General features: G+C 55.4%; 1 protein-coding gene across 2 annotated transcripts; it reads left to right on the forward strand.

Annotated features, from left to right (window-relative positions):
- Nucleotides 1-1,112: 1,112 nt before the first annotated feature.
- Nucleotides 1,113-18,819, forward strand: LOC110483907 (SH2 domain-containing adapter protein F). Of its 2 annotated transcripts, XM_021554146.4 has the most exons (7): nt 1,118-1,606; nt 8,624-8,753; nt 9,719-9,928; nt 11,468-11,605; nt 14,380-14,551; nt 14,840-14,959; nt 18,034-18,819. In XM_021554146.4, the coding sequence occupies exons 1-7, from the start codon at nt 1,136-1,138 to the stop codon at nt 18,218-18,220; spliced, it is 1,428 nt and encodes a 475-aa protein (XP_021409821.3). In that variant the 5' UTR covers nt 1,118-1,135; the 3' UTR covers nt 18,221-18,819. The 2 variants fall into 2 exon arrangements, with proteins under 2 accessions (XP_085444766.1, XP_021409821.3); XM_085588640.1 differs by lacking the exon at nt 11,468-11,605 and having other exon boundaries at nt 1,113-1,606.
- The last annotated feature ends 452 nt before the right edge of the window (nt 18,820-19,271 follow it).

Consider the following 19,271-nt stretch of genomic DNA (forward strand, 5'->3'; position numbering starts at 1 on the left):
CCCTGACAGCAAGATCCCAGCATCTGTCCCCACACTGTGCAGGACTATGGTTCCTGGTGTGAGGACAGGCAGGGACACACTGTGGTGTCTGTCCCTGCTCGCTGATGCCTCTGCATGCTTCACAGCTTGCAGTGGGACCTCTGTGGGAGTCCTGCTCTTGGAGCATCTGGCCGTTTTCTTTCTTCATGGCCTTCAGGGGATTCAGCCTGTGAGCCTGGAGGCAGGTTTGGGTGATGGTGTGCATAGAGAAAGGGATGTGAAGGATTGAGGGGCATAGGTCTGGAGACAGCTGGGGCATCAGGAGAGCATGGGGAGATGGTCTCGGTGATGGGTGAGCAGAGAAGGCTGCCTGCTGTGTGTCCAGGGGGAAGCAGTCAGAATGTGTTTTTTGTTGCTTCCATGGTCTCGGGCTCTGCTGCCATGCCCCAAGAGACTGCTCCCAGTGCCACATTCCCGCTGCATCCCAGGGGATGTCCTCGAGCCCCTGTGCTGGGGATCGGCCCTGCACGCTCACTCCATGTCTCTGCACATCCAGCTTGAACTCAGCGTTCTTCCCAAGCACTTCCCTGCCTTGTCCCTGCTCACCCCTTCCCGCAGCGTTTCTTGTGGCGGTCCACAGCGCCAGCCTTGTGTTTCTGTGTCTCCTTGGAGCGAACAGCTGCGGGGGTCCCGCACGGGGCTGCTCCCACCAAACACCTCCCAGCAGCGGGTCCGCACCGAGGAGTTTGGATGGGCTCGTGGGCTCCTTCCAGCTCAGGACGTTCTGTGGTCCCGTGAGGGACCCTTTACCGCTCGCTGTCTCCTCGGTGGCCTTTCCCCTGGTGCGAAGGACGCTCCGGGGTGGATGGGAACGAGCCGCCAGCCCGCGGCAGCCGGAGCGCGGGGGCCGGCCCGGAGCGCCGAGGCGGGCCGGGCGCGGCGGAAGGCGGCGGGAGCGGGGCGGGCCCCGGGGGAGGCGGGCCGGGGAGGCCGGGCCGCGCTCAGGGCCGCGCCGGGCCGCGCCGGGGGGAGCGGGCGCGGGGCCGCGGTGCGGGCGGGGCGGGCAGGCCCCGCAGCCGGCGCTCCGGCAGGTGGCACTGGCCGCCTCCCCCGCGCCCCCCCGAGCTCCGCCGCCGCGTTCAGTCCGCCGGCGCCGATGCTGCTGAGCGGAGCGGCCGGCTCGGAGCGCGGCGGCTGCAGCGGCGGGGCGGGGGCCGGCGGGGCCCCGCAGTGCGTGGGCACCATGGCCCGCTGGCTCCGCGAACACCTGGGCTTCCGCAGCGCCCGGCCCGCGCCGCCCGCGCCGCCCAAGCCCGACTACCGCGCCGGGCCGCCGCCTCAGCCGCCCCTGCCGCCCGGGGGCGCGGCCGAGCCGCTGGCCGCCGCCCAGCCCGACATCGTGGCGGCCTACCGGCTGCAGAAGGAGCGCGACTTCGAGGACCCCTACAGCGGCCCGCCGCCCGCCGCCGCCCCCGACGGGCCCCGCTACGTCTCGCCCAAGCACCGGCTCATCAAGGTGGAGGCGGTGGAAAAGGTGCCCGCCAGCCCCTCGCCGCCGCCGCCGGTGCCGGCCCCCCCCAGCTCGCCCCCGGCCGGTCCCGAGCCGCCCGAGGAGCCGCCGCAGGAGGTGAGTGACCGGACACGGGGCCCCGGTGCTCTCCCCGCGGGATCCCGCCACTTGCGATGTCCCGAGTGACCGCGCCGCAGCCTCGGCCCCTGCCGTGGGCAGCAGGACCAGGACCATAGGGGCAGGTGGAGCCTGAGCGCCTCGGTCACGGAGGTGGCCTCGGTGGTCCCGCCAGGCTGCTGGCATCCGCAATGAGGAGCGGGGTTGGGATCCTCGAGCACCGAGGCGGGGCACGGCCAGGCTCCGGGCAGCGCCGACATGCCGGGCACGCGTCAGCGGGAGCGGGGCGGCCCCGGCTTCTCCTCCGCTCCCGCGGGAGGCAGGTATGATCCCCAGCGGGAACCGCGCTCGCAGAGGAGCGCAGGACTGCCTGCGGTGCCCTCCGACGCTGGGGCCGGTGACCCTGGGCCTCCCAGCGCTCCGTGCCTGGCGGATCTCCCTGTGCCCGCTTGCCCGGGCTGCCCGTGCCAGCGGCGGCGGCCGGACCCCCAGAGATGCCGTGCTGCTTTGTCAGGGAGTCTCAGCGCCTCTTTGTCTGCCGCCCGCCCCCCCCCCCGCCGCCGGCTTCTCCAGGGTTGAGAGCAGAGCCTGGAGCTGCTGGTGCTGGCAGGGAGGCGAGAAACATCCCCGGTGAGAGGTAGGAGCTGGGCAGAAGCTCCCCATGGGGAGACGGGCTCTGAGCGGCACAGGGACCTGGTGGAGGATAAGCCCAGCGGGGCTGCGGCCGTTGGTGCCGGGCCTCCCTCTTGGAGGAGAGGCTGATGCGGGGACTGCGCAAATGAAGGCAGGAAGGGGTAATTAGTGCCCGCTAGCGCTGCCGCCTGCAAGACGGGGCTTGTCAGGCGAACTCGACGGGATTGCAGATCTGGCTGGCGGAGGGAATCGCGGATACAGTCAGTGATGCCATCCGTGGTCCTGGCGCTGCCGGACAGCACAATGAAATGAGCACCGGGAAAAATCTGCTAGAGAATGTTTTAAGCTGATAGAAAAACTTGTTGCTGGTGGATCTTGGGAAGTTGCCTGTACTGACTAATTGCTTTTGGGAGATTTCTCGAGTGGCCCAGCAGAGCTCCCCTTTTGAGCTGGGTAAACTGGCTGCTGCAGGCAGCAGAGGGGATGAGGAGGGTGGCACTAGCAGTAGGGACCAGAGGTGCCACCGTAGTACTGTGGTTTGCTGAGGCAGTCTGGATGGTTTTTCCTCTGGAACATGTGTTGCAGGATCAGAGCAGGAGCATGTGGACCCAGGCTGTGATGTGCAAAGGGCTGAGGCAGACCTGTGGGAAGCAGGGACTGCTGACAGGTACAGTCAGGCTGTTTGAGGATCCAGAGGCTGGGGAGAACCTGAGAAATTTGGAGGCAAGTCAGAAGCTGGGATATATTTGGGAAAACTCAAACTGCTCAAATGAAGACCCTTCATTTTTCCAAGATAGGCAGTGATTAGATTACTGATTGTCTCCTGCATGCCACTGTAGGGAGACTTCTAATTGTTTAAGGCTCTGGTATGTGATGGACACAGAGCTCCAGAGCCTGGGCAAAACCAGACTAAAAGTGGAAATACTTGATAGTGCTTGCAGCTGTCCATTAATACAGTTTTCCTAGAGGAACCAGGGAGTGTCCACCATGTAGAGCAACTGTATTGGGCTGAAAAGCCCTTTGCAGCTCTCTGCTGGGCTGAGCAGTGGGAGGGTTCCCCAACTGCTCCAACATCATGGTGGCTCTTCCTGAAGGTAGTACAGGAGGATGGGGATTTACTTCTGCATGTGACCCTTGCTCTTGGTGGTGTCAAGCTGTCCTGGAACAGGGCAGGGATACTGGAGCTGGGCTGGAGCCTCTGCTGAGATGATGGTTGTGCAGGGGGCTCAGTACTCACAGACTTAGGAAGAGGCTGTGGGCACTGTTCCCTACCTGCTGCAGGGACTGAGACTGCAGACCCCTTGGGTTGTAGTGATGCTGGAGATTAAAGGAGAAGTACAATCCTGTGTACAGATAAAGCTGCTGGAGCAGAGAGGGTTTTTGTTAAAGACCGATGGGGAGAGTCACTCTAGTAAAATATGCAGCCCTTCCAAGTGGGGACTATTAGGATGGAGCCATGTGAAAAGAGCAGTCACTGGTTCCTGATTGTGTGGTTTGGCTGAGACCGTGTGGTTTGTTTTGGCTGGGGGCTGACTGTGTTCCCTGGGCACCCTGTGCCTGCTGTAGCTGTCGTGCTTGTTCTGGGGAATGGAAAGGGCAGGAACATCTTGGTACAGGAATCCTTCCTGCCTGGGCTGCACGATGCTTTGCTGCTGTAGCACGAGCCATCACATCTTTGTGCCTTCTGTGGGATCTGCAGCATCCTGTGGGGATGCATTAGAGCGAGCTCTGCAGTGGCTTGTGCTGCTTTCCAAACTCTGCTGGAAATGGTGTGGACAGCACACATCCTCCTCAGTCTGCTTGGTCTGCCAGGCCTTTCCCCACAGCAGTGGTCAATGGACTGGCCCTGTGTGGTTCACCTGAGCCAGATGGATACTCTGGAGATGTCTTCTGTGCTGTGTTTGGATTAGATACAAGAAGCAACACCACTGGGATGCAGTGGGGAGAGATGCACTGAGGGACCTGCTAACTGCCTGCACCCAGGGCATGCTTGAGGGTGGGCTTGGGGGTCTGCCTGAGGACATCTCTGTCCTGTGCCCACCGGCAGCAGTCGCTGCTGTCCTTGCTGGGAGCGCAGGGTCGGTGCCGCAGGGTGTGGGAACAGCCGGTCAGGAAGCTCCTGGGTGTGTGTCTTTCCTGCAAGAGCCTCCTCCAACTGAGTCATCCTACGCCATGCCAATGCTGTGCTGATGGTCCCGCGTGCCCTCCTCCTGTGCCACGGCTGCAGCCCTCGGCTCCCTGCCCGGCCAAGCTGTCCCCTGTGGGCCGTGCACCAGACCCTTCTTGGAAGGTCAGTGCTGTGCTTGCTTTTGGGTTTGGCTTCAGTGTCTGCCAAAAGCTGAGCTGCCAGATATGTAAAACTGAAGGAATTTTGCACCTGATGGAGTTTGCTCAATTTACCAATCTTCTGAGGAGATCCCAAATGTGCTTTACCTCCAGGGTGGGAAACTCATTTTTAAAGTGGAGGATCTCCCCAGGAATCCTCTCCAAACTGCTGTGTATGGTAGAACATCTTGTTGTGGCAGAAGGTGGTGGCAGGTGGAATGTTTCTGGGCAAGATGGGACAAAGAACCCCAACTCTGCCCTGGGATTTTGGTGTTTGAAATGCCTTGAAGAGCTGTGATCTGTCACCTTCACTGGTGGGCAGCATAAAAGCTGTTTGACTGCGAGAACCCAGTGATGATTTGGTTCCTTGCATTAATTTTGTTTTGATTTTCTTTTTTCCCTTATTGTTGGCATGTATAATATAGCAAGACCAGCCTGAGTGCTGCAGCAGGGATCTGAGTGTGCATTGCTGTGGCAGATAAACACGTAACAAACATTCGTGCTCAAGCAGGATATGTGTCCAGGTACAAGTGGTGCTTGGCTGCTCCCTGAAGCAAGAGCTGCCCTGGGATGGTGGCTTTGCAGGTCAGGCTTTTGCTTTGCACCCAAATTATTTCAAATCTAGCAAAGCTTGTGCTATGTATAAGCAGGTGATGCCTCCACAGCTGTGCAGTGGGATCGGCAGGCAGTGATCAGCTCCCTCATCAACATGGAACATGAGCAGAGCATGGAAATTGAACCAAAGTGGGGGGGCTTAGGGCACCCCTGGGAGCTGCCTTGCCAGTGGCTGTGACCCTCTCCCACTCTTGGGAGCAGCCGTTTGCCCTGTGGCTGCTGCTGAGAGCCCTGCATGGCTCATAAAGTCCAGTACTCAGATTAAGAAATGTCAGAGATTCAGTTTCCTGGGCAACCATAATACGGCCCCATGTGCAAGGGCATTAGGATGTGCCCGGTAATTGTGTGATCCCTGCTGTTTGCCCCATTCCTGCTACTGGCTGGATCATCCAGACCCTCAGTCTTGGGACTTGAGGCACCATTCTCGTGGTTCATGGGCCCACTTGTGCATCCCGAGGCTGTGATGCTCCTTCCCACCATTTCTGGGAAGTGTGGGAGTAATTGCCTTCCCACCTTTTCTGTGGCTATCTGCTGTAGTATCTAACCATTTAAAAAAACAAACGGATTTATGTTCTCATCACCCTACATTTGAGAGACCTTGCTCCTATGAAGTGGCATCCTTGAGGCAGTGGAGAAGCAAACCAGTGTGGCAAATTCTCCCCAAACCCAAGGAGCTTGCCTCTAACCAGAGCCATTTGCTCTGGGTCCAAACTGAACCCATCCTGGCACATCCTCTGGCAAAACCTCTGCCAGCAAAGTCCATCTAATCTCTTCTGAGTGCCTCTGCAAACTTCTGCAGGTAAAATACCCAATTTTAGGGGTGTTGACAGAGACTTGTTAGGATTCTCCACCATCCTCTGCTTTTTTGACCTGGAAGCATCTGTGTGGGGGCCACTCTGTGAGTCTGCTGGAGCTTGTGGTTTTTTTCCTGGGAAGCCAGACCTAAACATGAGGAAATACATTTGGAAATAAGGTTGGGTTTGATGATATTGGAGTTCTTTTCCAGTCTTAATGATTCTATGACAGTGACCACTGCATGCAGGTTAGCCTCTCAGCCCTGTCTGAAGCTGCTGTGTATGTATGGCACAGAGGGAGGGTCCAGGACTGGCACTAGTAGCAAGATAGGTCTGTGCCTGTCTAGGAAATGTGGTTCATGGTAGGTTTGAATGTGATCAGCTTGGGCGTGGGGCCTGAGGAACAGACAGCTAACCCGAGGAGAGTCAGCAAACTGCATTTCACAGCCCCCCAGTATGCTTGGAGCCATGAGAGCTCTGGTAAGAGTTAGCATTGGACATGGTGTAGCCCATTCACCCACCCTGGCTGTTGAGCTGGTGCATTTGTGTGTGTAAAGGATGCTGCTGGCATGCCCATGCCTCCATTGTCTTGAGCACATGTGTGGAGATGCTGTTGATGTCACAGGGCTCTGCAGGTGTTGCGATGCAGCAAGAGCCTCTGCAGCTTTTGAGGCATGGGAGAGCCCATGGGTTGTCCTGGCTGTTTGGAGCAGCTTCACTAAGCTCTCTCAGGCAGCAGTGGGAAGCAAGTCCTGGTTGACCAAGCAGCTGTAAAAGCCACCAGTGACTTGTGTTTCCCATGGGCAATTTTGCCCTGGTAGTGGTGAGCAAAGGCCTGCAGACCGCTGGGCTCAGCACTGCTCCTTGAGTCCCCAGTGCCTGAGGGGGCCTGAGTGATGCCGTGCCACCCCTCGGTGAGAGCAGGTTGCCTGTCTCCCCCTGCAAAGCTGGGCTGGCTGCTCCTGAGCCCTGTCCTGGCTCACTGCCCCCTGCCTGGGCTGGAGCCACTGCTCTGACACCGTCTATCCTCTGCTGCCTTGCCGAGGGGTGAGAGCCTCTGCAGCTCCTATGTCTGAACCCTGTTCTGCTCCTGTGGGGCAGCTGGGATGTGCTCTGGGGCTGATCAGCAACTTGCTGGTGCCCTGGCACAGAGGCACCAGGCTTGGAGAGCTGACCCAGTTCCCCATGCATCAGCTGCCCATGGAGCTGGGACATTTAGGGAGGAGGTGGTGAGCCAGGCATGGAGAGCCGTGTGCCTCATGTAGCTCACAGGGGTGCCAAGTCTTGGGATCCCATGGAGATGTTTACAGTTCCAGTTCCGCTTCCCTTTTCCTGCTGGCTTTTCTGTCACAGGCTATTGTTGGGCATTTTGCGCAGGAAGGAGGGAGAAATCTTTTGTTTTAAGCTGATTATTGGAGCTGCAGAGGAATGTAAGAGCAGCCGTGGTCTCTGTGGCTGGCCAGGAGCAGGGCAGCATAGTGGTGAAGATGGAACCTGGGACCAGGTAGGATTAAGCAGCTGCCACGCCATGCCTGGGACATGTGGTCCTTGCTATGGGACATATGCACAGTCTGTTTTGTGGTAGCAAATCCCCCCAAGCTGGGGGGTTTGTGTCCTGGTAGGTGAGCAGACCCTGCTAAGGTGCTTGGGTACAGTTGATTGCTGCTGGAAATATTGCCTGGCCCTGCTCTGGGAGCAGGCTTTGGGGCTGGAGGTGGGATGTACAGCTCCAGGCTTCTTGGGGACTGCAGGGCCGTGTGATGGGGTGCTCTGACTGGAAAGCTGCTGACATGCTAGAGCAGTCATGTGGCTCCAGTGCTGGAGGGGACTGAGCTCTGGGACATGCCTCATATTCTACTGTAGGATCCTCTCCTTTTCACTAATAAGCACAAATCTCAGGAATTTAGTGCTGAACCTGTGACATGGGCACTGGAGAAGCTCTTGGTTCTGCTTCCTGGAGGAAGGTTCTATCTTGTCTTACTTAACTTAGGATGTGTCTGGGGATGCTCTGGAGGCCTGGGAAGGAGTGGAGAGGAAGCCATAGGCTATTCTTAGCCCTTTTGTTGGAAAAGCTCTTTGAATGAGTGCACAGGAGCCCTGGAAAATAACCAGTGAGTTCCTAGTTGTGCCAGTGCCAGCTGACACCCCAGTTTTGGGATCTGTACCCCTTGTCTGCCTTGGGAAAGGAAATGTGGCTATGTGCAGGAGAGCATCTGTGTGCCATGGAGGGGTAGAGCACTGCTGGCAGCCCTGTGCTGAGTGGGGACCGGGCCAGGGCATTTATGTGGGTGCTAGCAGTTGGGGCTTGATGGTGAGGGAGGGGCAGAGCTGCCTTCTGCTCTGCTTGGCTCCACCTCAGCTTTCAGGACAAAGGCTGGAGCATTTCCATAGCCAAGTGCCGGTACCTGGAAAGCTGTCAGCTGCCTGCAGGGCTCTGCAGGGCTGCCATGGTGTGGGTTTGGGTTCTCAGTGGTCACTCTGGAAAGCTGTCAGCTGTCTGCAGGGCTCTGCAGGGCTGCCATGGTGTGGGTTTGGGTTCTCAGTGGTCACTCTGGCTACTGCTGGAGGAGCTCATGGTGAGCTCTGCCTTCCACCTCCCAATAAAGGCAGAGAGTGCCTTAACCCTTTTCCTATTCTTCCCCTCTTCCAGCTGGCTGTTCTGGAGGACTATGCAGATCCCTTTGATGCGGCACAGGTGGCAGGTAGCCAGGCAGGGCTGGAGAAGGTGATGGAGAATGATGGATATATGGAGCCATATGAAGCCCAGAAGATGATGGCTGGTAAGGTGGAAGGCTTCACACAAAGACCACTCTTTACACCTTTGGTCCCTGCGTTTGGTGTACTCTGTTCCTTGCAGCCTGTGACAGCATCAGCTCCCCCACATAAGGCAGACATGGGTTGGGTGATGGTTCTGGTGGGGGACAGCCATTTTTCAGGCAAATTTTCTCAGTTTTATCCTTGTGTGCTGGGTTTGCAAGAGCATGCAAAGGCTGTCTGAGCACTGCAGGCACATCTCTCCCTGCAGTGCTGTCCCCCAGGACCCCAGTTGCCAGGTTGAGTCAGGAGAGACCTGATATTCCATGTATCTGGCTTAAAACTAAGATGGATGTGGGAGCTATTTAATTCAGTTAGGACTGGGCCAGAACATGCTGTGTCTGCTGCAGCAGCAGGGCTCCCAGTGGGCCTGTCTAGGGCTGGAAAGCTGGTGAGCTGGGAGCATGTGCTCCTCCTGAAGGCAGTGCTCAGGGTCACCATGCTGGCTCTGGCTCTGCTTTGCAGCTCTGTGGTTTTCCTGGAGTAAGTGGTTTCTGGAAAGCTCATGTGGCTTTTTGAAGTAGTCCATTATATTTCTTGGAAAAACCAGCAAGCAATGAAGAGGCTACTTGTGCCGATGGGAGAGACTTTGTTTTGCTTGAGGGAAGGGCGTTTCATTAAACCAACTATTCTGGGTGTCCAGGGGAGAAACCCAGCCTCACTGCTTGCCGGAAGTCAGGCTCAAGGTACTCTGGACCCCATGGACCCCATTTTGCCAGGCTGCCCAGGAGTGGGGGTGTGGACTGTGGGGATCTTGGTGTTGCTGAGCAGCTCTCCTACTCCTGGCAGCTGCTTGCTGTCTCCTCCTCTGTTGATGCTCCCTACCCCATTTTACTACGGGTGACATTGATCCCTGTCATCTAGCACTGTTTGGGGAACCATGGCTGTGTTGGGCAGAAGGGTCATGGTCTTTTCCCTCTTCTCTGGGTAGAGATCCGCCAGAAGGGCTTACGGGAGGCTCCCGCCCGGCCGCTGCACCTCTATGACACTCCCTACGAGCCTGTGCTGGACATGGACAGTGACTGCTCAGCTTGCCCCAGGCCCAGGGAGTCCCGGCTGCCCGAGGATGATGAGCGGCCACCAGAGGAGTATGACCAGCCCTGGGAATGGAAGAAGGAGCGGATCTCCAAAGCCTTTGCAGGTGAGTGATGGGAGCAGCCATAAAGCAAACAACACTCTTTGTGAAGCTCGATGTTTGGGGTTCCTTGATCTTCTGGGGCTCAATAATGTTGGTCTCTGCATTTTCATAGCTCAGGGAGTGCTTGTGCTCTTGCAGAAGCTGTTTCTCTGAGCAGGGAGCCAGGCTGGACGGAGTGATGGATAGAGCTGCCTTGGTAACCTGTCCAGCACCTGTCTCCCATTGGCTCCTCCATGCTCTGACTGATCACAGCCTCTAGTGCAAATTAACACCCTCAACCTTGCACTGCAGGGGTAGGTCCAGCCCTGGGCTCAAGCAGATCCCTCCTTCCTCAGGGCAGGAGGATACCCAAGGAGCCTTCGTCCAGCCCCCCTGACCTATTTATCCATGCTGTGGGATCGATTGTGTTTGTGTTTGGTAATGAGGAAATCCATGCTGTGCATTAGTGCTGGCTCCTTGCCGGTGCTGGCTAATTGCTATGCTCTTATCTAGGATGCATTTTAATTGCAGCTTTGTGTGTCTGTGCTGCAGCTGGTGCTGAGGGTGCTCAGGCTGGTGGCACTGTGTGGAGATGATGGCAGAGAGAGATGTTGAAATTTGGGGTTGGGGAGTGGTTCACTTTTTGGGTTCGGGCACTGTGAGCTGGAAACGTGTGCTGGGCTCAGTGTCATAGTGCCTACTTGTGCTTGGGGCTACCAGGTCCCACAGCACCCCGTGCCGAGGATTCGGTGTTTGGGCTCCACCATGGAACACCGTGCTCTGCTGGGCTGGGTTTGTGCTGAGGTGTCTGGGCTTTGGATGAGCCGCCTTGCTTGATATCCCCAGGTGGAGGTGGTGTGTTCACAGGTCTGGCTCACATGTAGATGCATGTGGGTGCTGCCCAGGGTGCTTCAGGCCTGCTCCGAGTCCCAAGGGAGTCAGGTTGTTGTTCTCTGGGCCACTCTGGGACTGCTGCCTGTTTTTTTCTGAAGCCAGAGCAGATCCTGCTGTCTCTCATGCAGTGTTTTTTCTCTCCAGTGATGCCATAATGTCTCTGCTGGCCCATTCCCCCTTTGGGAGGGTCTATAGGACCTCTGCTGATGGGCAGCTGCTACTGGTGCAAGGCTGCAACCCACTGATGCCTGGCAGGGAAATGTGGACCCTGTGGGTCTCTGGGAGGTTCCTAGGGCAAGACAGATGCACAAGCAGGACAGACGGCAATGGGATGCTTGGCCAAGACCCCCAGACAGACAAGTATGTGGAACGGGGTGATTGCAGGCTCCCCCAAACCCCAGAGAGGGTTGGCTGGAAAAACTGACGGGAGGAGCAGGGTCTCTCCATTGGGAATGTGCCCCACCTCAGGCCTGTCTCTGCTTGGTACTGTGGGAGGGGATGAGATGGCCAAGCTGATGCAGGGCTCCCAGAAATGTAGTCCTCATGTCTTTCCCCATACAACTACTCTCCTTCTCTGTGGGCCTCTGGTTTTGCTGATGGTTTTTTCTAAATCCTTTCTTTCTCTCTCTTTCTTTCTCTTTCCCACACCCTCCCCACCTCCTCGTCCAGTTGAAATCAAGGTCATTAAAGACCTGCCATGGCCCCCGCCGGTGGGACAGCTGGACAGCAGTGAAAGCCCCCCGGATGGGGAGGCTGGTGCCCCCATCCCTCCGCAGCACGGCCAGCACAGCTACGACGACGCCAATGGTGGGTCTTGCGTGACAGCGGCGTGTCCGGGGGGGCTGCAGCCAATGCTTGCTGTGACTCTGGACCGCTGTGATGCCTTGGGGCTTGTCCTGGCCAGTGCCAGACATGACTCTCCTCCTCTGCCCTCCCCCAGCTCCTCCTGGCCCCTTCAGTCAGGTGCTGGACACCAGGTGTTTGTCCTGCTGTACCTTCTGCTGCAAAGAGGCACTAGCTCTTTGGTGTCTCTTTGCTCTCAGCGGCAGAGCTGCTCTGGGGGATTATTCCATGGCATGGCAGAGTCGTTACTGTCCCTTTTGTTCTCTCCTCTTTGCTTCTAAATTCCCAACATTTGATGGCTGCTTGTAAGGTCTTCTCAACAACTGCACTGAGTATTTAGCTGATGTTTTCTTTCATTGACTGACTTGTAATGCCCAAGTCCCTTACAGGTGTGTTAGCAGCTAATTCAGATCCCAGTGCTGAAGCTGGGGCTGTTTTTTTCCCTCTTCATTATTTAGCACTGCTCCGTTTCCTCTGCTGTTTTATTACCTTGCTGCTTAGTGTCAGGAGGTCCCTGTGGATTCTGCATTCTTGCTTTTGCTATCCTGAGCAGCCAAATCTCCCAGGTACACTTTGTCATCTCAGGTTTGCCTTGCTGTGAAACCTTTTTTGTGTGCGCTGAGCACAGAGCCCCTGGGTAAATCCCCTTTGGATGCTGATGGCAGTCTCACTTATGAAAGCCAAATATTGCTGCTTCCCTTTTAACCCTTTATTAATATTTCAAAGACCTTGCTCTTATGCTGTGGTAAATTAGGATTTTGCCAAGGGCATTAGGTGGGGGGAATTTGTGGAAAGCCATGACTGGATTGTTACCAGTGGGGAGCTAGGATGCTTTGCCTTTTCCTGTGTAGTGGCGTGCTGTGCCTGCCTGTGTGTCACTAACGCTGTCTGGGTGGGCACTCACTGCAGTGCCAGCTGCAGATGTCTGATTTCCTTATCTGCAGCTACCTAGATCCCTGCAGAGCTTCATAAGATAAAAGCCAGCATGGCCTTTGCTGCCTCCTGGGTGGGCTTGAGCACAGGCTGCAGGTGATGCCTTATTTTGGTGCTGATGGTGGGGGGACTCGAGAGCAAAGTGGTTGCTCTGTCAGGGCTTTGTTGGGTATTTCCCAAATCCGTAGGGATGCTGCAGGCTGACATCAGTCCTCAAAAAGAAAGGTCTTGGCAGGTGGGAACTTTCTGATCCTCTTCCTGCAATGAATGCAGGTGTCAAGAAAAATTAATCTCTTTGTTATGCAGCCTCTTCTTTTCCCCTATGATTTATTATCCCCACAGTTGCTCTGACATGCATCCTGCTCCTGATGAACACATCACTTTGTCATTTTTCCTGGTTTTAGCAACACGGAATCTCTTTTTTTTTTTCTCCAACTTGCCTTGCTTTGTTGTATTAAGTTTATCTTGCCAGAATTTTGCCTCATTTTCTATTTCCCATGCCTGAGGGTGACTTGAATGTCTTGAAGGATGTCTTCTTCCTCCTAAGGGCTTGTTTTTAATATCCTGTTTAATCATGCACCTGCCTCTGTCTCCCTCTGACAGGTGCAATGCATTTATTTTGAGCCTGTAACGCAATGACTTTGTGCCAGCAGCAAACACTTGGGCTGTTTGATTGTCTGGCTTTTTAACGATTGCCCCAATTTTTTAAGGTGATGAGCTGAAATTGAGGCCTGTGTGTGATGTACAAGGGCGAGCATGGTTGGTGAAAAGTCGGAGTGCTGCAGAAGCAGGGCTTGTCAAGCCATAATGCCAGGCAGCTCCTCCTTGAGCTGTGCTCAGGGGGTTTTATACCATGCTAAGCTGCAGAGGATTTTGGCTGGGTTTGCTTTTGGCTGCCTTCCTCTCCTTGCAGTGCTGGGGGGGCTGGAGTCCTGCTCACCTGCATAGGGCCTGGACAAGGTGTCACTCAAACAGCTGCTTTATAGGATGCCCTGCTAGAGAGGAAAACATCCCTCTGGCTATTTTTTGCCTCCAGCAGCCAGGAAGCATGGGAAGTTGTCTTGTCTGGGGCATTTGAGAAGTCCTAGGGCATTTCTGGGCTCGGCCACCTCCAGGGTGACTGTGCTGCCACAGTGGCAGCCCCACGCTGTGGCAGCTCTGCCCGATCAATAAGTAATTTGTGCAAGGGGGTTGGTGGTATAGGGAGAAATAATGAACTCTTGGGAGGAAGGAGAACCAATATTGTTAATGCTGAAATCATCCTGCGTGGAAATAACAGGTAGTGGGAGGCCAGGTCCCTGGTGCCCGGCTCGGTCAATCCCCCACACTCATGGCTGTGGCTGGGCTGGTGACAGGCAGGTGGCAGTGTCAGGGAGGTACCTGCAGTCAAAATATCCCCTTCCCACCTCGGGGAATTGTTTTTTCATCCCTTGTTTATTTATGTCAGCAGAATATGTCCATTGGTTCCAAACTGACAGCTTCCTTTAGCTCTGTCATCTCTTCCTCCGAGATTGGGGAACCTTTTCTTGCTGCATCTCACTTAACCCTGTACCACAGCCATTGAATCTATTTTTGCATTAGCAAAACCTCCTGAGCTTTTGAAACCTCTCTGGAAATGTCTTCCATGGGCTCAGCTACTGGCTCCAGCCTGGGCACTGCAGTGAGCAGCAGCCCAAGAGCTGCCCTGCCCTTGCTTAGACCAGGGGGATGGGGCAGTGTGAGGTGACCCAGTGTGATGCAAGTGGCTCTGGCTCTTCCTGCCAGAGGAAGTTAGAATCCCAGCATCTGATGTGTCTGTCTTGCAGGTCCCTCGGAGGGGCTGGGGTACAGCCGCACCTCGCCCTGCAGGGAGGAGAAGGCCAGGGCTGTCCTCAGGCATGGCTCCAGCAACCTCAAGAGCACAAAGACACTGACAGCTGAGCCCGGCCCCTTTGTCGGGGAAAGGATTGACCCTGCCCTGCCCCTGGAGAGCCAGTGGTGAGTCCTGCCTGTCTGGTGCCTGACCCTTCCACCTGCACCAGGGATCCCTGTGGCCACACCATGAGGAGCCATGGGGCAGACTTGCTTCTTCCTTTCTCCCTTGGCTCCACATTTCACCCTGTTGTCCATGGCCCTTGTCTCCCTACCCCAGTGGTGCCACCCCCTTCCCTCTCCCTGAGTGTAGCTGGTGTCCCTGGGGAGGTGCTGGCATTGCTGCTGCCCCAGGGCAGAGCCCTTGCCACGGTGTGTGCTCTGTGCCCAGCACAGCAGATCCTCTCCCTGCAGCTGGTACCACGGGGCCATCAGCCGGACGGACGCGGAGACGCTTCTGAGGCTGTGCAAGGAGGCCAGTTACCTGGTGCGCAACAGCGAGACCAGCAAGAACGACTTCTCCCTCTCCCTGAAGTGAGTGAGCCTGCCGGGGCTGGGGGGTTGTGGACCCACAGCAGAGGTGACTCCTAGGTGGGTGCCTCAGGTGAATTGTGCCCATGCTAATTGGCTAACTATGAGATGACCACGAGTGGGCAGAAATGGCTGCAGTATGAAGTCCACACTTTTCTGTGGTGTGGCACGGGTTTCTGGTTTGGTGTCTGGCAAAAACATTTCTCAGGAAGATCTGGAGGCCCACTGCCCTTCCTTGCAGTGCTAATAATCCCTCAGATGGATCAAATGATGTGCCTCTATTCTCAGTCAAATGTGTCTGGTTACAGCTTCCAGTTCTTTTTTTTCTCCCCCTTTTTTTGTAGCTTAGTTTTATGGGAACAGAAAGTCTGTAAAAACACACTGTGGATGGAAATGTGGGTACCTGTCCTTCCCTCCCCAGCACACAGATCCATTGCTCAGCTGTAGAGAGGGCTTTACCCTGCTCTGGTTTGCCAGTAGGGAAACCTCATCCCCACAGCACAGCTTGGTTTCTACTTACAGTTTTTGGGGAATCTTTATATTCTCCCCAAGTTTTCTAGATTCCTTGGATGCCAAAATTGCATGAAGCATCTCTGCATGTGTCCTTGACAGGGGGAACTGCCCATAGCTCCTCATCCAGCTCTTTGCTGGGCTCTTGGAACAGCACGAATCCACAAAATCAAAGCTGTTACTGTCTGAAGATGATGATGAATGAGCAAATACCTTCTTGCTCTTCGGCTGGACAGCTATATTAGCTCTGTTCCTGACAGATGGGAAATAAGTATTCATTGAGCACTTCAGCTATCTCTGCCCAACAACAGCCCCTCCAACCCTACGCTTTTCTCAGGATACTTTGAGTTTCCCCAGTGGTCTCTACCTGCATTGCTCCCAAGGGGTTTCAGCCTCTCTGTTTATTTCCCAGTGGCACAATTATGAATTAGATTGCTCTCTCCACATTTTTTTCACTCTTTTTGTTGCCTTCAGCACCAAACCAGGGCAGGAGCTCCACTGATCAGCCAATTAGAGCTTTCAGATCAGCCAGTTAACCCTTCTGGAATAGCTCCCTTCTTTCCCTTTTTTTTGTCCGAATTTTTACTGATGTTTTAATTTTCTGGGTTTTTTCCTTGCCCTGGCTTGTGAGCCATTTTGGAGCTTCTCCTGGTTGGTGAGCTGCATTTGAAGCTGCAAGAGGTCTCACCATTGCCTTGTGAGTGGCATTAGCCAGCATCTGTGTTGGAAAGCCTGGGAGGTGGCATTCCATCACCAAAGGTGGCTTTCCATCACCTCTCCACAAGCCAGTCACCTGTTTCTTAGTACTTTTCCCTTACTTCTTGCCATCATCCTTAGTCTTATGGCAAAATCCTCCACGCAGATGGCATGTGTGGCTAGGCCATGGTGTGCAGCAGTATCCCACCTTCTCCAGCCCATCAAGGAGTTGCTTAGGGATTGCCTGTTCTTGCAGAATTTGTGGAGAACTCACAGTCCCAGGAGTGGGATTTTTACTCACTGCCTTTCTCTGTAGAGCCTGTTCAAGGAAAATCCCCTGGGATGCTTTCGATATAGCTGTAAGCTGGCTGTCTGCAGCTCTATTATCTTTTTTAACTTTTTTTTTTTTTTTTTCCTTGAGGAAGGAGGCAGAGCCAAGGAGATGGTCTGAAAAGCATTCCAATGCTGACCTAAAGTATTTTGGTGTTGCTTTAAAGGAAAATATGCACAAGAGAGATCAGCCAGGAGCAGGTCAGGTAGCTGGAGGGATTTAACCCTGCTGTGACAGTCCTCACTGGTCCAGGCTAGGCAGCCCCACGCTGCCTGTCATGGATAGGGTCATGTCATTGCCTTAAGTATTTAGAGAGTGAGTCCCTCCTGGCTTATGCCTCCATGAGAGTAGCTGAGGCCACACTGCAAAGCTTTGTGTCCTTCCTTGTGCCTGAAGAGGTGCTCAGCAGGAGCAGCACCCACCTGCCCTTGTCCTGGCTGCTGGTGTTAGCAGCCTGTTCCCTCAGTCATCTTGCTAGGGGTGTGATCTTGTGACATCCCTGAGCTTGTGACAAAGACCTGTGGAGTAATTTGGGCTAAACTCAACCAGTATCAGCCCTCCATGGTTCCGTGTGGCAGCGCTCTGGTTCCCTCCCAACTGGGACACAAGACACAGCCAAGCTATTGCTTTTCCTCAGCCCATGTTGGAGGGCTGTGGCTGTCTCTCAGGACAGCTGGCTCCTTGCTCCTGTCTCTAAATGGATTGCAAACCCATTCTGCTAATGCAGCTGGGCTGTCCATTATGGCCCGTCTCCAGCCGGGGGGATGGGGCCAGGCTGTGCAGCACTAGAAGCAGCTCAGCATCACTGATGAGGTCCTGTCTGCTTTTAAGTCATCAATATTTTGCCATAATGTGCAATCCAGACGCTGCAGACAGGCTGCGGCTCTCCTCGGAGACGCAAATTAATAGCAACAGGGCCATTAGTCCTTCACTTGGAATCAGCGTTTGTGGCAAGATCTGCCTGCACAGCTTGGTGTGGCTTGGTGCCCGTGCTGTGCTGGGAAATGTTCTTGCTGTGCTGAGCGGGTTTTATGGAGCCTGCAGTGGTGGCATGGGGAGAGGGGGAAGGAGAAAATCCTTTGGCTGTGGGCCAAAGGAGAAAAATCTGGTTTGCCACGGTGAGGCTGGAGATCTGGGAGCTGAGGGGATCCTGTGAGAACCAGAGCAGTTACAAAAGGGACTGTCACATGCAAGGAGCAAAAGCCACTACCCCTCCGTGACCCTACAGCAAGTGGCCCTGCTGCTCTTGCTCAGGTGATGCTTTCCCTACCACACACACCTGGAATGGGCCCTACACACCCCACTGCATGGCCATGCTCCCCAAGGGGACACTGTGCAGCATCATTGTCCCTCCTTGGATCTGTAGATTTTCTTGAAGTTGGCCAGGAGCAGGATGGTGCAAGCAGAGCCATGGCTGCAGACAGGAGCCAGCAGTGTCCCCCTCAGCTGCAGGAGCAGGCTGCTTGTGTCAGGGGGTCAGGAGATGAGGGGAGGCTGGAGCCAACTAACCCCCTAACCCTGCCTTCATCTGTCCTTGCAGGAGCAGCCAGGGCTTCATGCACATGAAACTGTCACGGACACAGGAGAACAAGTACGTGCTGGGTCAGCACAGCCCGCCCTTCGACAGCGTGCCAGAGATCATCCATCACTACGCCAGCCGCAAGCTGCCCATCAAGGGGGCTGAGCACATGTCCTTGCTGTACCCGGTGGCTATCCGTACCCTATAGTAATCACCCCCACGAGCCAGGCTCAAGGCTGGCTGCACCCAAAACTGGCCCATCCACAGGGCTGAGCGCCGCTGTGCCAAGGATGGGCTCCAGACCGTCAGCCCATCAGCTGCTCGCTGGGCACAGCCGGTGCTGTCGGGGATTGCTGCAGCCGGGCCCCTCGTCCTGCTCTCCCAGGGGCTCCCGTGCACTGGTTTTGTGCTGGCATGGCACTGGAAGGACCTCCTGTGCTAGGAGCTGAGAGGGGCTCGCCAGCTGTCCACACCTCCACACCTGCCTCCTTGCAGAGTTTGGGATGCCAGGACTGGAGACTGGAGCTGGGACCTTGGAGAGTCCAGGGAGGGGGGCAGTGTGTGTGAGTACGGGGATAAATCGTCTGGTAGCAGACTTGAGGTACCTCCATGAGGGTGCCTAGCTCTGCCCATGAGAGACAAAACGGTTGTGCCCGCAGGTAAGGAGGCTGGCAGGGGTGGGCAGGCTGCCCTTACTGCACTGGTGCTCAGTACTCACTGCCATCCTTTGCCAAACGTAAACAGTGACCGGCCTTGGCCATGTGTGCAGCACCACTGCCTAATAAAGCGGTGCATGGTTGTCTCCTGCTTCATGGGACTGGACTGTGTGCCCACAACCCACCATGAGTGGGGGATCAGTGTAGCAAAACAGTGGAAAGGGAAGTTTTGTTATACAAAAGCTTTAAGGGAATTGATTTTTCCTGCACCATTGGATACACTGAGAATGACATGCCTGTCCAGCCAGTGCACTCCTCTGAGACACAAGGGACAAAGGATGCTGGTGGTCGTGTCCTTGCCATGACTTTGAGACCATTTGTGGGCAGTGATGAGCTGATTTTGGACTTGCCTGTTACTCCCTGTAGAAGCGGGTGCTCTTTGGGATCTTTTGCATTCTTGTTTTCCTTCACCTCTCATAAATCTTAGGAAAAGTCCCTGAATTTCACAGAGCTCCTGATCTCCTCTGAGAAATTACTGGCTCCACTACTGTTGTCTTTCTGACACCTTGTCTTTGGGCCAGCTTGCTCCTCTTTTTTTTGGCT

The sequence above is a fragment of the Lonchura striata genome, chromosome 10, assembly GCF_050655825.1.
Source record: "Lonchura striata isolate lonStrDom1 chromosome 10, ASM5065582v1, whole genome shotgun sequence".
In the NCBI taxonomy this organism is placed as follows: Eukaryota; Metazoa; Chordata; class Aves; order Passeriformes; family Estrildidae; genus Lonchura; species Lonchura striata.

Excerpts from the sequence above, each read along its gene's own strand:
- LOC110483907 (XM_021554146.4), top strand. The coding sequence starts at position 1,136 with ATGCTGCTGAGCGGAGCGGCCGGCTCGGAGCGCGGCGGCTGCAGCGGC. Across the intron at positions 1,607-8,623 it reads CCGAGGAGCCGCCGCAGGAG|CTGGCTGTTCTGGAGGACTA; the intron begins GTGAGTGACCGG and ends CCCCTCTTCCAG. Across the intron at positions 8,754-9,718 it reads AGCCCAGAAGATGATGGCTG|AGATCCGCCAGAAGGGCTTA; the intron begins GTAAGGTGGAAG and ends TTCTCTGGGTAG.